Source organism: Aethalodelphis obliquidens, unplaced genomic scaffold (genome assembly GCF_003676395.1).
Source record: "Aethalodelphis obliquidens isolate GAN/ISIS:26980383/991018 unplaced genomic scaffold, ASM367639v1 scaffold20, whole genome shotgun sequence".
Lineage (NCBI taxonomy): Eukaryota > Metazoa > Chordata > Mammalia > Artiodactyla > Delphinidae > Aethalodelphis > Aethalodelphis obliquidens.
Window position 1 is genome coordinate 4,124,605 of NW_020837964.1, and position 16,731 is coordinate 4,141,335.

The 16,731-nt window shown below is 48.9% G+C and overlaps 1 protein-coding gene across 4 annotated transcripts in view; it reads right to left on the bottom strand.

Annotated features, from left to right (window-relative positions):
• The window catches only part of USP10 (ubiquitin specific peptidase 10), an 85,982-nt gene that overhangs the window by 5,577 nt on the left and 63,674 nt on the right, over positions 1–16,731 (bottom strand). The window contains exon 14 of one of the 4 annotated variants that reach the window (XM_027119093.1): positions 12,948–13,975. The exons of 1 other annotated variant lie outside the window; for it this stretch is intronic. In XM_027119093.1, the coding sequence (XP_026974894.1) occupies positions 13,788–13,975 (188 nt within the window). In that variant the 3' untranslated portion in view covers positions 12,948–13,787. Of the gene's footprint in view, positions 1–12,947; positions 13,976–14,071; positions 16,685–16,731 lie in introns of those variants that run through there. 2 more of the 4 variants (XM_027119097.1, XM_027119094.1) reach the window with 2 other exon arrangements.

The window sequence follows — 16,731 nt, forward strand, 5'->3', positions numbered from 1 at the left end:
CACCCTCCAGTGGTGTCACAGCCTGGGACCGGGACACGGAGACCAGGTAGGACCCTCACTCTGCCACACCTGTCCTCTCTGTGGCTTAGTTTCTCCGTCTGTAACATGACAGGCCTCAGCCAGCTCCCTAAGAACCCAATCCACTCTGACCTTCTCCACTTTTCCAACGAAAAGCACAACGAAAATCAGCTCAACACATACAATCGGGATGGAGATGGACGCACACGCGCCCAGGAGAGTTGAATTCAGGGTGAACCTTAAACTACTGTAGAGGAAAAAGGCTTCTAAGCTTAAACCTGATTGACTTCTGGGTCCCTGCGATGCCAGGACGTGCTGAGTTCCTTGACACCCTCAGCTGCCATGGGCTCCCACAGTGATTATCATTATTAAAAGTAAAACCATGGAGGTTTGGTGCCGTCAAGATGCACCAGCACTGTCCTTCCTGCCTCTCCCACTGAAATCAACTCAGAAGTAAACACAGGCAGACAGACTGGGGGAAGAGCTAGAATTCAAGGCATGCTGGGGCGGCGGTGAATTTCCACGCTTCTCCTGGTATCTCCTGGCCTGAGCTCACAGGCGCTGGGAGGGAACCGTGCACCAGGCGGGGCAGAGAGAGCTCCGAGAGAACCCTTCTGTTTCTGCACTGGGCAACAGCAAAGGGAAGAGTTAGAGAGAGTGGGGAGTGCCCTGAGTTATTCTCCCTTTGTTCTATTTTTCCCCGTTGTCTCCTGTCCCGGCCTCCAGGGAGTCTGCGGCAGGGAGGCGGTTGGGCAGGCACCTGGAACTTCAAAATCCGAAAAGCTTCTCTCTAATCAGAAAAACTGTGGTCCCAAGAATGCGGGGGCACCCCCGTAGCTTTTCCCTCACTCTGACCTCTTGCCACTTGGTCCTGGAGGCAGACAGGGGCAGGAAGAGCATGGCAGAGCTAGGAACTAAGGCCCAGGCTCTGTGGCCATGGGAGGGGGAAGGAGAACCGGAGTCTGGGGAGGTGGGAGGAGGAGGGAACTCAAGAAAGCGACCCATGAAGTGGCAGAGGAACTCCTAGGCTCATCTCTGTGCTGCACATGCATGGAACTCTCAAGGCATATTAGAAAATGTTTTGAACTGAAAATGAAAATACAAAGTATCAAAATCGGTGGGATGCAACTAAAGCCATCTTTAGAGGGAAATTTATAGCATTAGAAAATACTAGGAAAAAAATAATAAAGATCTCAAATCCACCATTTAAGCTCCCAACCTAAGAAACTGGGAAAACAAGAGCAAAATAAACCCAAAGCAAGCAGAAGAAACAAAATAATAAAGACGAAAAGCAAAAATTAATGACACTGAAACCAGTGACAGAAAACCAATGAGAAAATCAATGAAATCAAAAGCTAAAACTTTTAAAAGGCCAGTAAAATTTGACAAATCTCTAACAAGGCTGACAAAAGAGAGAGACAGACAGACACACACAAATGGCCAATATGCGGAATAAAAAGGAGTTAACACCATAGATAGACCACAGAGACACTAACAGGATAATGAGAGAACACCCTGAGCATCTCTTTGCACTTAAACTCAACAACTTAGATGAATTAGAACTATTTCTGAAAAGCCACAGATGACCAAAACTCACCCAAGATGAAAGAGATTATCCAGGAGTCCTATATGTATTAAAGTAATTGAACTTGTAGTTTAAAACTTTCCGAAAAAGAAATCTTTAGGCCCAGATAGTTTTACTAGTGAAAACTACCAAACGTTTCAAGTAGAAATAACACCAGTCCTACACAAGGAGGGAACACTTACCAATTCATTTTAAGAGGCCAGTACTATTCTGACACCCAAACCATACAAAGACAATACAAGAAATGTGCATGGACCAGTGTGCATCACAAACACAGACACAAAAATCTTCAACAAATATTAGCAAATAGAGTCCAGCAATGTATAAAAAATACACTACACCATGACCAAATGGTGTTTATCTCAGGAATGCAGGCTGGTGGGGTATTAAAAAACCAATCAACACACTCCATCATATTAATAAACTAAAGAAGAAAAAACACAGAATCATATGAATTGGTGTAGAAAAAAACATTTGACAAAATTCAACACCCATGCATGATTAAAAACGCTCAAAAACTCAGAGTAGAAAGGAACTTCCTTAATCTGGTAAAAGACATCTACAATAAGACTAGGGTTGAACTCACACTGCCCAGACAGCCCCTCCTCTGAGCTCTCCCAGCCCCCAACTCCTGTTCTGTGACCAGCACTCACTGCTTTCTCCACCCCACTGCCTAGGTCCTGCTTTCTCCCACTAACTGTGAACCCTTCAAGATGGGAGCTGTCAAACTTCTCGCCTCATTTCATTTATGAGCTGCCTGCAACAAGAAGAAAAACCTAGCACTGAGTCGGTACCAAATAATGGTCTGATGAATGAATTAAATTCAGTTAAAATTAACCCAAGATCTGATTCTCATAATAGTTACGAGCATTTCTGGGGGAGGGGGAGGCTGTTACGTGATGGTGGAGACAGACTGGCCAGAGCTGCCTGATCCCCAGACCCCACTGGCACCAGCATAAATTCTCAGCGCAAAGGTCTCCTTGGCATTTACGGTACTAAGAATGGACAGAGAAAGGCCGTGTAGACACAGTTATTATCAATTAGGACCGGGCTGGAACTACCCGGGGTTTGGAAAAATGTTTTCAGATTATTTTCCAAGTGTTCGATGAAACCCCAAAGACATTTTCCCAGGCATTATTTCCCCCAGAAGTTGTAAACCCATAAGCATTTACATAAGAGTTTAACCCTCAGATTGAGGATTTGTTTGTGCTGAACTCATCCCAACAGAACGGCCCGCGGTGCCCAGACAACTTGTGCTCTCTGTATTCATTCAAACGTGGACTTCGATGCTTGCATTCGAATGCACTCAACTGAATTTCGTATTAATTCTCAAACCAGTGCTTGAATTCCAAGAGGTTTGGTTTGACAGATGTGTTTCTCTAATTACTGGAATCAAGATAAGCCTCTGGCATTGCAACATGGCCAAACTTCAGAACTTAGAGAACCCCGGACCCTTGGTCTTCGAGAAGTGGGGGATGGGAGGGGGGGCTACAGCAGCTACCTGGTCTGGCAACACAGGCTTGGAGACACAGAGGAGAAAATATTTCTAAACTTAGAAAGTAAAAAATGCCCGGTGTAGAAAAACTGGAATACACAAATAGACTGGGGGCAGGTACCTACAGAGACAAGCGCTGGTGATGTTTGGATGAAGGTATTTGCTTTCAGGTTTTCTGGGGAAGGGGGTTGTTCTGTTTTTGTTTTGCACTGGGCTTTCGGAATTGGCTTTCAAGGTGGCAAATGCATGGGTGAGATGAAGGAGCAGGGCTGTGTGATTAACCAGCCGTTGGCCCCTCCACTAAAGCTTGGAGCCACCAAGATGCACTGGTCGCCCTCCTGTGGGCAGCAGGGTGAGCTGGCCCGGGGACCAGAAAGCAGGATCCCGGCACTGTCACTCAGCAAACTTCCTCCAGAGAACAGGGACACTGTTTTCTGACCGTCTCTCCAAGGCAGACTGACAGGAGGCGCTCCACGGTGGACGGAACGCAGCGACTGCAAACCAGGTAAGCTTGTTTCCTCGTTTAACGAGACTAGCCGGCCCCCTTCCTAAGATTTTGGCGAGGATTAAGAAGATGCTGTGCGAAAACTCAATGTCACCTGGTTACCCTGGCATTTGCTTATCAGGTGACCATTCAATCACCAGTAACCAGGAATAAAAGGGTTTTCTATCCGGACTATGAGAGTTTATCATTTTGAGAATCACTTACCAGTGGATACACTGATACTCTAGTTACTGCCACGCTCTGCATATATTTCTGTGAGCTTAAATCTGCCTCCCATCCTGACCCTGGCCCTGGCCGCAGCCGGCCCCGGCCCCCTGCGGATTTCAACACAGAGGGATTGTGTTAACGCTGCTATGGGGACGATTATAACTGCAGATTATCTTGGGTGAAAGAAGGTGCGGAGTACATGTTTTTTTTGTTTGTTTTTTTTGGAGTACATGTTTTATGATGCTGTTTCTACGAAGTCCTAAGCGGTCTAATTCGCTATGGCAGTGGTTCTCACCTAGAGGTGATTTGGGTCCCCAGGGGACATTCGGCCATGTCTGGTGATGTTTTTGGTTGTCACAACTGGAGGGGGAGTGCAACTGCTATCCAGTGGGTGAGGCCACGATGCTCACATCCCACAATGCACAGGACAGCTGGCCACACGCAGGTGTCCACGGTGCCGAGGGTGAGAAGTGATGTATGACGGACATCAGGTACTGGTGACCCTTAGGGAGCTTGGGGGCCCTGGGGCCCTGGAAATACGCTACACGTTTACACGGGTAAATAAACATGCAAACGGCTCCTCAGTTGTCCATTTCGACATGAGTGCCTGGCCGCGTGCAAGTCACAGCTCGAGGCCCGGCCCCGCCGGGCCCAGCCTGGGTCCCCTCCAGTGTGATATCACCACCCTCGCCACAGCCCCCGCTTAAGTAGGACAAGGCGTTTTCGTCAACGCATCACTTTTTATTCAAGTGAAATTAAAGGGTTTGGTTGTGGGCGCTTCAAGTCAAACACAAACCTTGTGAACGTGCAGACTCATGGTAGCCACTTGGTTCTTTTCCACAATATTTTCCAAACCACCCAGACGCAGACAGCAGTTCTGTGAAAAGCGGGCAGGGAGGGCCTGGCCCACCCCTTCCTGCTCCACCGGCTGCAAACCTGCTTGGGGTGTCAGCGCTGGGGGCGTGTAAAGACCCGGGGGTCACCTGCTCAGTGGGCCAGGAGGTCAGATCTGAGAGCTCAGCCGCTGGCTGTGCTCACACCATGAGCTGCGACGTCACCCATCCAGCCCAGGGCAAGGACAGGCTGAAGGATGCGCTGGCCGGACCCTGTGAGGATGTCTTGCTGTGGCCGCCGCTGCCCATTTGTTCTATTCTTTTTGCAGTGCCTTTTATTTTCCCTTTGAATCGTATTACGTACTGTCACCATTAGGACTAACAGGACAAAAACACTGAAACAGACTTGGTTTCAAAAGGGAAGCACTCAAAGGTCAGAATAAATGTGGGCTTCAGAGGACAGCCTCAGGCACAGCGACCTAACGGGGTGCCTGAGAAGGCGACACACCCGCCAATGAGCAGTGAACAGGCCGAGTAGGTGGACAGCTCCCTACACCCAAAAGGAAGGTCTAAACGAAGACACTGAGACCTTCAGAGCTCGGAGTAAACTGTTTCCAGAAGAGAAATGATGACCGGCCGTTCCCTGTAGAGACCGGGGGCTAGTGTTAAAGTTGAGTTCACTGTCAGCACCGTCTGCACAGGAGGCCCAGGCTGGACCCACGCGCTCCCCTGGGTCTGCGCCCCACTCCCCGGCACCCTTCCTTCCCCTCTTAACCTCCATCTCCTTTGCCTCTCCCACGGTATCATCCCTTCTGTGCCCTGAACTGGTCACCAGACAGAATAAAAGCAGATTTCAAGTTTGCTGTGTTTATTGAATGAAGTGTATGTTTTCTTCTTAGTTGTAAACGTGGGTCAGTTGAACTTTTTTTTTTTTTTGCTGCACGCGGGCCTCTCACTGTTGTGGCCTCTCCCATTGCGGAGCACAGGCTCCGGATGCGCAGGCCCAGCGGCCACGGCTCACGGGCCCAGCGGCTCCGCGGCATGTGGCATCCTCCCGGACCGGGGCGCGAACCCGTGTTCCCTGCATCGGCAGGCGGACTCTCAACCACTGCACCACCAGGGAAGCCCGAGTTGAACTTTTAAACTTTATTTCTTTGAAAACAAACATTAGGTTGGATGCAAATCTTAGGTTGGACCAGTCTTTGGTTCATTTTTTCTGTGCACTGATGAATTTTACTTCTTTCTTTAAAAAGTCCCATGATAGGGCTTCCCTGGTGGCACAGTGGTTGGGAGTCCACCTGCCGATGCAGGGGACGCGGGTTCGTGCCCCGGTCCGGGAAGATCCCACATGCCGCGGAGCAGCTGGGCCCGTGAGCCGTGGCCGCTGAGCCTGCACGTCCGGAGCCTGTGCTCCGCAACGGGAGAGGCCACAACAGTGAGAGGCCCACGTACCGCAAAAAAAAAAAAAAAGTCCCATGACAGCTGTAAAGAAGAACAGTAACAGAAAACTCCAGGGTGTGTGTGTGCAGCTAGCCCTGGGTGGGCATCTGCATAAAAGGAAGACAGGGAGGAATGAACATTTCTACTGAGCGATCCAGGGGGCACCGGGGTCTGTGGTGACAGGCCGCCCACTACCCAGACACTCACACTATTTTCTAGTGGAAACTCAGCCAGCAGCAAACATGTCCCTATCCTGGGGGGCCCTGACCAGGCAGGAGACAGTGCCCAGCTGCCTGGCTTCAACAGAAGCATCCAGAACTGACAGGACAGCAGAACTCAAACGAGGGGACAGGCAAGCAGGGCCAAGGGTCGAGGCAGGAAAAGATGGGAAATTCAAAAGGTGAATTACCAGAGATGAGGCCCGGCCCCAAGCCCTGTGATGACGCCAGAAGGGACATAGGTGAGCAGGGCTCACTGAGCCCCCAGGCTCTGCTTAGAGATCGCACCTGTTACCTGGCCTAACCCTGTCCCTGACCCCGTGGGGCAGTGCCACCCCCAGCCAGTTCAGACACTGGGCCACTGCCCCAAGATCACAGGCTGATGAGCACAGGGAGAGTTTGGAGCACCGGCTGGGTGCTTCCGCACCCCTGTTTTTAATCATTTCACTACTTTGTTTTGTTTTAATGCCACAGCATTGAGAGTTCATCCAGATTTCCCTTCAGTTTCTCTGCTGTATCACCAGCCTCTCTTGGCCACTCTAGTTTACTCTCGAGTGCCAGGACTGACCTGGGCAGGCCGCGGGGATGAGGGGTGGGCGCCTGCACACAGCACAGTGCAGGGGCTCCGAGCAGACTCTGAGCCGATGCCAACTCCCCAGCTGCGTGGTGTAGGCAGAAAGTCCTCCCGGGACTGTCAGAGGGCCAAGTGCCTGGAAAGAGCTCAGAAGTGGGCCCGGAGCTTCCCTGGTGGCGCAGTGGTTGAGAATCCGCCTGCCAATGCAGGGGACACAGGTCCGAGCCCTGGTCAGGGAAGATCCCCCATGCCGCGGAGCAACTAAGCCCGTGCGCCACAACTACTGAGCCTGCGCTCTAGAGCCTGTGCTCTGCAACAAAAGAAGCCACCGCAATGAGAAGCACCGCAACAAAGAGTAGCCCCTGCTCACCGCAACTATAGAAACCCCTTGCACAGCAACAAAGACCCAATGCAGCCAAAAGTAAATAAATTAAATAAATTAATTTAAAAAGTAATTTAAAAGCAGAAGTGGGCCTGGTCTGTAGGAAGCCCCACGTCTTCTTAGCTATTATGAGCACGTTAAGAAAATATGCTGTCCGGAGAGGGGAAGGGAGAGGGGCAAGCAGGAGCGCCCCAAGGGTGACCACAGAGGACGCTGCTGTGAGTCGCTGGTCCCGACACCCCTGGATCTGCTCCAGGTCACGAGCCGCACGTCGGCAGCACCCCCGGTGGAGGGCTCCACTGGAGTCAGTGGTCTTGCAGTGGGAGGTGTGGTCCCAGTGCAGCAGGGAGGGTTTGCAGCCATAAGAAACAGGAGAAATCTTCCTAGAAAGGGAATGTTACTCACTGCAAAGTTAATTCACACCTTTACGAACACAGAACAAATTCCACATCAGTGCATCACCCCCTTGCTGGCCTCGGATGTGAAGGGTGAGTGTCCTCAAGAAGGTCAGGAGGCACCGACTGATTCTCCACGGAGCACAGGAGTGCTCGGCTTTCAGCTGCGGGTGATAAGATAAGCACAAAGCAAATCCGACCCCACAGGTATGAGAGTCCAGAGCTGGGCCCACTGCTGGCAACAGGGAATAAACAAGGATGAGTCCATTTTCAGACCTGGCAGGAAATCCACGCTTAAGTAAGAGTCCTTCAATCTTTTTTTTTTTTTTTTTTTAAGCAGAGGGATTATTTTTTTTCTTAAATTATGTAGGGAATCCCCAAATGCTCATAAAATGCGTGAAGAGATCTGCTTTCTTTGGAGGACAGATGAGCTCAAGGTCAGGTTCACCAGACCCAACCCCAGCATCCCAGTGCCACCCCGAACACGGCGCAAGCCTCTCAGAGGGCCCGACAGCTGAAACCAAAAACACTCCTCATGGGTGAAGATGTTTGAAAAACAAAAACCAACTGCAATTTCAAAAAAGGACAAAAAAACCCCACGGGGCTGAGGTTTACCCGATTCCTGAACTTGCCGACGGGGACATGGGGTTTCTCAGGAAGGGATCGGGAACCCTTCAAACGCACACACGCATCTGACTGGATTGCTACCACAGAATGAACAAAGCTACCCTAATATTTACTCGTTAGAAAACCAACAATAAATACTTCCAACACATGATAGATAACATGATAGATAAGACAAAGGGCAGCACTTAAATGGGATCTGGGAGGAAATGGAGTTTATGAAGATGAAAACATCTTGGACGGCATCACTCAATCAATGTGAAGTCCTAGAGTCAAAACACTTCCTAAATCGCACGGCAGCTAGGATCCCCTTAACTGAAAGAAGAAAAAACACTAATTTTTTTAAATTTACTTTTTATTTTATATTGGGATATAGTTGATTTACAATGTCGTGTCTGTTTCAGGTGTACAGCAAAGTGATTCAGGTATACATATACACATACATACATCCATTCTTTTTCAGATTCTGTTCCCATATAGGTTATTACAGAATATTGAGTAGAGTTCCCTGTGCTATACGGTAGGTCCTTCTCGATTATCTATTTTATATATAGTAGTGTATGTTAATCTCGAAGTCCTAATTTATCCCGCCCCCCCACCTTCTCCTTTGGTAACCATAAGTTTTCAAAGTCTGTGAGTCTGTTTCTCTTTTGTAAGTACGTTAACTTGTATCATCTTTTTAGAGTCCACATATAAGTGATATCATATGTTTTTGTCTTTCTCTGCGTGGCTTACTTCACTTAGTACGATCATCTCTGGGTCCATCCATGTTGCTGCAAATGCCATTATTTCATCCTTTTTATGGCTGAGTAATACTCCATTGTGTGTTTGTGTGTGTGTGTGTGTGTGTATACATATAACATCTTCTTTATCCATTCCTCTGTCGATGGACATTTAGAAAACCCCATTAAAGCTTATTAAGCTTACTTGCCAGCTGTTTCCAACAGAAGACACCTGACAAAATGCTACTGTGCTCAGCAAATCAGAGCTTAGCAAGTCACCCCTAATTATGACCGGACTGTCTGAGAAACAAAAGGGAAGCCCAAATGGCAAACAAATTTACAGTGTAAATCTGCTAAAAGAAGCCCACACTCACTAACTAGGGTGATATACCCTTTCTTGTAGGGGTGGGGGGCAGGGGGAGGTAAGAAAAGAGAGTGAAAGATCAGAAAAGGGACCAAGCATTCGTTCACTGGTTCGTTTATTTACTTCTGAAGAGAAAGAACATCACCACAGGGTGAAGCCAAGCTACAAAGTGAATCTCATTTTTCAAACAAATACATTTGTCTCCAAAAGGTATAAGTAAGATGGGAATAGTCAGTCCAAAAGATGAATAATAACAGATTAAAAAAAAAAAATCCTAGGAAGCAAGAGCAAACGACTGATGAGGAAAAAGCACACCTGCTTGGCAATCTGCTGCGATTGATTTTAAAAAGACAAAATAGCATTATGTGTAGAGCAGGCTGTTAACACACGGCCTTGTTAGACTTTTTTTAAACTCTAAGATTTTTTTCCTAATGTTTTCGAAGCCCACTGACGCTCAGGAAATTGGTGTAATGGGTACTACCCTCACCGGGCCAGTCAACAAGGCATCTTTCCTTCTTGAGCCAGAGAAGTAATAGAGAAGTCTTTGGTCTCTCTTGATGGACTAAGCACTTCCAAAGAGAAGCTTAACGAACCATGAGTGAAGCGGCCACACTGGCAGGACGCCGACTCCTGCAAAGTGAGCTGAGAGCTGTGCAGCATTGAACTCATAGGTTTACTTGGTTAATCCAAAGCAACTGACTTTGACTGCAATCTTAGCTTTCTAACTAGTTGGCCCGGTCAAGTACAAGCACCCTATGAGCACAATCACCAGAAATTTCCACTAAGGAAAAGACATAAAATGATGCATTTGCTGATTACAAAGTTACTACTAGCGGGACCCACACATTAGACCATGACTACATGACTGACCACCTGAAAAATTAAAGAAACAGCTTCTCTGAGCCACCGGGCAGCTGAACATGGCTCTACAGACAGGACAATGGAAGGGCCGCCATTTTTCATTCTGAATGGAACCCATTTTTCATTCTTTCCTTCTCAAAGGGGCACGTGCACTTTCTTGCCTTGGGGCAAACAATACACCAACCAGATACACCTGATGACGTTCTTCGTGTAAGACAACTTCCAAGTCTTGTTAGCAATATTTCACACGGTAAAGGAAAATCTCCCTGTGATGTACTTCTGACGGTACCCTAGCATTCACAGTGGTTTAAAAGCCACTGAGAAAGACATGTCAAATGCGAATGAAGGAAAATCACTGAATTTGTATCCCCAGCACCAAGGTTACGGGGCCAAGTTCTTAGTGTAAATGACCCTAAAGCCAACGAAATAGTCTTGGAATTATAAAAATACTAAAAATTGCAGCAGGAAACACTAAACATTTAGCTCGAAGTGTCAAGAACAACATGGATAGGCCCACAATTCACCTGGGACCCTAGAAAGCACTGGATTTGCTAGAATGATCGGGTTTTCTATCCAAGGGCCAATCAATCACTGCAGGGACCAAATGCAGGTAATCGTGAACTCCAGGCTAGCGTCTCCTTGCTATATATTCGGCCCCTTTAGGAGCTTTGATCTTCGTCTGCAGCTGGGCATCCCGATCCCACTTAAGCACAGGAAAATTGAAGCTATTATCTGTCATACATACAATTGGAGCTGTCAGGGGGTGTGGGATTATGCATGCTCTTTCAGACAACACACTCATGTACAGGGTAACAGAGGAGCCATCTGAGGGCTACCAGACAGCTGAATCTAAAAGTCCGATGTGCCAGAGGGGACAGCAGCCTGAAGAGTGAATGCAGGACTTGCCTGGTGGCGTAGTGGTTAAGAATGCACCTGCCAATGCAGGGGACACGGGTTCGATCCCTGGCCTGGGAAGATCCCACATGCCTCGGAGCAACTAAGTTCGTGCGCCACAACTACTGAGCCGGTGCTCTAGAGCCCGCGAGCCACAACGACTGAGCCCTGTGCCACAACTACTGAAGCCTGCGCGCCTAGAGCCCGTGCTCTGCAACAAGAGAAGCCACCGCAATGAGAGGCCCGTGCACCAAAACGAAGAGTAACCCCCGCTCGCCACAACTAGAGAAAGCCCACATTCAGCAATGAAGACCCAACACAGCCAAAAATAAAATAAATTTTAAAACGTTGAATGCAGTACCTCTCCGCACAGGGAGGGGTTACAGGGTCACCCGAGACACTGGATGCCCCACTGCACTTAATTCATCTCTAACCACTTTTGAGAGAGACAAGACCTTCCAAAGGAAGGCCTTAGTATCTCAGTTTCCAACATATTTTGGGCTTGACAGAATATGTAACTTAGCAATTTAATGATTATGTAGAGACCCTCGAACGACATTTGAGGGACAATTTCCTCATCTAAATGCACAAGATGTGTTCTAACACTTGGAAGCAGGCTGGTGTACCAACGACGGCACTGTATGTCCGGGCTCCTGTTACAGATCCCTGAGAGAGGCCTTGTTCTGGACAGGGCGTTCACTGACTCACGGGGACACTTTAGCCAACATCGCTTATGGAGGCTGCATACTCAGGACAGATAAGCCACTTGTACAGATCGGACCTGACCTGGCTCACGGATCACAATGCAGAACTCAACGCCGGGCTTCAGAACAGGCTCCTTATTCCACGTGTGGCTGGTTTACTGCTGGTGTGGGTTGCATCCCCCAAAGTTAATTTAGCTTTTGAAGTCCACATGTTCCATAAGAATTGTACATTATTTTAATGAGAGGCTAATGATGACTTCTAAGTAGCTAAGCAAATCAGAGTAGGGTTACAGGAGGGCAGGCGGGCCAAGGGGGCAACGTTAGAACTGCACGTTTTTATCATTTTTATACAAACATATATTTATTGAAGTACGCTGATTTACCACGTTGTGTCTCAGGTGCACAGCACAGTGATCCCGTTCTCTATGTGTGTATATTCCTTTTCGGATAATTTTCCCTTTAGGTCATTACACAATACTGAGTATAGTTCCCTATGCTATACAGTACTGTAATTTTAAAATTAAGCTCCGAACCTGCAGCGGCACATGGCTACAATTAGCGGACGGTAAGAGGAACAGCTTCGGGGAGAGGCTTGGAGCACATAAGCCCACTGCTCTGGGGACCCCAGCACACTACTGCGAGCGGCCTGCACAGGGCCTTCTGGAACCAGGGTGCCACGGGCACAGGAGCTGCCGGGAGCGGCCTGACGTGTATGACGGCTCTCCTCTTCATCTCTTCCATCTCGAAAGGCTTCCTTTCCGCATCTGGAGGTGGCATCTGAGGCACAGGTAGGATGCTCGGTAGCAGGCAATGACAAGGATGCTCAGCCCTGACCCACGTCCGTCCCCTCCTTGAACTCAGCAATGCAGGGGACAAAACAACGGAGAGAGAGCTTACCTCCTCTTTTCTGCACTTTGAAGATTTAAAAAAATTCCTTTATCCGAATCACTAGAGTTAATAACTTTGGAAATAGTAAACAAGAATCATCTGAGGGCTTGGGTCAGCTTTCAGGAACACGTCAGGCTTCCCCAAGGGCTTATTTTAATTCCAGCAGCCCAGTCCTGCCCACTTGAACTCCGGTTACTGGAAAAGGCATTTGCCGTCAAAGAAACACCACACACGCAGCTTTAAACCAACTGTGTGATTTTTATTGATGGGCGACAACTTTATACTCCTAGCTATCACTAACTGTGTACAATTAGAGACGCGGCATCGTAGAAGAGCAGACAGCAGAATTAGACAGCAGACGCAGGGAATTATCAATCTTCATCATTTTGCCCATTTTTCATTATGTGTACACAGAAGCATGAATGCAATTTGAAATCTTTTAATGGCAATAAAGTTACAATCACCCATCTATGTGACTGACATCTTAACTCCAAATATTTGATCTGCAATGTGTACGTAAGCAGCTTCTCATCGCACGATTATTAAAATGTATTTTTCCTATTAGGAACCAGCAACTCATTTTATGTGTTTGTTTATCTTTTGAAGTAAGAACTATTTCTTCTCTGATAACTGGCTCATTTTTATCATTTATCAAAAACTAAAGGGTGAGGGAAGAAAGTGTGATGGATTAAAAAATTTATTTTTTTAAGGAAAGATAAAATTCATTTTCACAAATTTACAAGTGTTGTTGCTGGTGCAGGATTTATTCTACTATGCAGTTAGACTGGGAATCAAATGCAAGTTCCCCTTCTTACTCAGGAATTGGCATTGTTTCGGAAATGTGGATTTTGTGTTTTTGCTTAAATCAGGCGACAGTCTGTCTCGACCAGATGACTTTGATTTGGAAGCTAGAAGTCAACATGAACTATGTTGTGCACAAACCCCAGGCGTCTCCTTTCATTCTAGCCCATTTCTGCAACAGGAAGAAAGAGTTTCTCTCTAAAGAGCCACTAAAGAGAGGAGGGGAGTCGGTGAGAGCCGGTGCTCTACAAGCAGCGTCGGGCACACACAGCGGCGGCTACAGCAGGTCCACGCGGCGGTAATACAGGAGGTAGGCTGTGCGCTCGGCAGCGGGCTTCACCACCTGGTACTGGTTAATCACCTTGACCGTCTGGTCGTCGATGCGCAGCCAGCCATTGAGACCGATCTGGAAGACGTCCGTGGTGTAGTGGCCGCCCGTGGCGCTGCTGCCGTGGTGGTAGACCACTGCAAGAGAGGGCCCGGGCGCCCGTGAGAGCGGCTCCGCACACCAGCGCCTAAGGTGCCCGCCTGCCCCCGCCACAGACCTGCCTGTCCCACGAAAGGCCTGGCACCAAGGCAGGTGGGACAGAGAAGTGGGGTTATACAAAGCAATGCTGTTTCAACTCAAAACCGTTCAACAATTTACAATACAAAGTCATACATCTACATCTTAATAACATATTTAAAATGCTCAATACCTCACAAACTATGAAAGAAATGTCAACTAATGGGGTCGTCCCATCTGTCAGCCCTGTAGGCAGGCTCGTCAGCCGCCTTAAGACTTGATACAGGAGACAGTCCCCTAGGAAGGAGGACACAGAGACGCTCCCTGCAGAGCCATCAGCCAATGTCCCTCTGGGAACGCACACCGAGGCCCAAACATCAGGCCCTGATCCAGCCAATTCCACTTCTAGACTGTTCCAACAGAGTATCTGAATCTTGGACAAAGTGAAAACATGGAAAAGCCTATATTCACACTCGAAGGAATGCTGAGTGTATTACATTACAAGAAGGTGAATTTTTTCGTTGACCTGATTAAAAGTTTTTGGCGGTGTAAGAATATGCTTACATTACATGAAAAAAACAAGAATCTGAGGTTTTCTGTGGACTGTCACCCGTGACAAGGACAGCACTGCCCCAGGAGGGTCGCCAGCGCAGTTAGCTGGGCTGACTGGGCAGTTGAGTCACCCTGCAGACACCGGTCATTGCTCTTTTTTTCTTTTAAAAAAAATTTCCAATTTTTCTACTACCATGTTTTAACAGAAAAAATTACCTGCCATGTACTTGTTCATTAAAATTGTGTAATTCAAACAGGAAGCCTTAGTCAGAGGTGTAAAACAAATACAACTGTCGGAAGATGCTGAAAAGGTATTAAAGACAGTGGAAGGGCACATCCTCCCCCTTCTATGCAGAGAAGGGGCTGGGAGGTGGCTGGGCCAGCAGCAGACCTGACCCTGTGTGAGGGAAACAGCCTCCAGTGACATTCCGGGGAGGGGGGCTGCAGTGTGGCCAGGGTGAGCTGTGCGTTGCCGTGAGTGGCATGAAGGACAGTCACTTGGAGAGAGGGGCACAATCTGGTACGAAATTTCAGCAATAAATAGGCTGAACGTCAGCGCGCTCCCCCACTTGTAGGGACATCCAAATCCACCCAGAGCCGGGCTCTGCGCAGAGGCCATTCTGCTGGGGCTCAGAGAACACTGAGGCCCTGGCCCGCCGGGGACGAACGCGACTGGTCGCTGAGGGACAGCAAGACTGTTGGGCCATCAAGTGGGAAACCAGCAACGGAACCAGCAGCAGCTCACGGCTGCATCGAGTCCTGCAGGTCACAGAGATGGACAGGCTGCCGCAGGGCAAGGGGAGCCCCGACACCAGCATGTCCCTCTGACCCCAAATCCAGCTGTGGGGCGTCTGTCCTGGATTTTCACCTCTAAGACCTACCAGACTTGGTTTTGGTTTTTTAAAGTGACCAGGTCAGTAGGATTTAAAGGACCTGTGGGTTTAACTGATTTGCGTTTCCTCTACGACACTTCATTTTAAATATTCAGAAGAGAAGCGCTCTACCCGTATGCAGGTTTCTCAAGCAGCAGACCTGTACCTAACATGGTGATGTGTCACAGACGCCCGGCAAGCCCACGTCACAGAAGCAGAGCTGAGAATGAGTTTTCCAAAAGCTCACGCGCTATATTAACTGATTTTCTTTGTCCCGCAATCAAAACCATTTTTAAAAGCACCTCTTTACTCACAGTTTACAGAAAACTGCAACCAATCCGGTGACCGTATTTCTGAGATTAGAAGGCTCAGATTCAGGGGTGCAGGCGAGAGTGACTCCAGAAGAAGCCCCGGGCCGGGGCGGGCGGGAGTGGTAGGGGTGCACTCACACCAGGGCCCCCTGACCAGGAGACAAGACTTGCTAACCCTGCCCTTGATCATCACCTTGCCCTGACAGGGACCCCAGGGAGGCTGCAGGGAGACTCGGAGAAACACGTCATCACCCTGGGACCTCAGTGCCAAACCCCAGGGAGCCAGGCTGGACCCTGGGGGCCCTCTGGTCTCAGAGGAAGACCACAGAGAGGCCTCCGAGCTGCCAGCCCAAGGCAGGTCAGGGGGAGGGTGGCTACACGCCGGGAGTGTGTTGCCCACCAGGTCCCAGCAGGCTGGGGTAAGGCCGTGATCAGCCACCTCCGGGGAGAAGAGCGAGTCGGAGGGAGCAGGTCCTGGTGGGAAGAAAGGGCCAACCGGGCCCAACACCTTCTAACCTGGCACCCGACCCACCCAACGACCAGGGCCCAATCCAACATCCCAAGAGCTCAGGGGTGGACCGAGGGCAGGAGTGTGAAGCTCTGCTCTGCCACTTAAGGGCACAGAGCGGCCAATGTTCCTCCACGAGTCTCAGTTTGTCCTTTTACAGAATGGGGATAGCGCCACATACCTCCCAGGACGCTGTAAGGACTAAATGAGATAGTACATAAAAAGTATCCAGTGAAAAGGCTCAATGAACGTGTGAGGGCTAACAAACAGCAGTCACTACAGACAGGCTCCGCAAAGGCAACACAAGGGGAGCGGTGGGAGCGCAGCTGGAAAACTCTAAGACAAACGGCCAGGGGCGCAAACACAACTGCTGCGACCAGCAACTCTTCAAAGACACAGAAGGCCTCAAAGGCGCAAAAGACTCGGCTGTGAAAGAGAAAGGAGGAGGGAAGGACAGGAGGCGGAGAACGTGG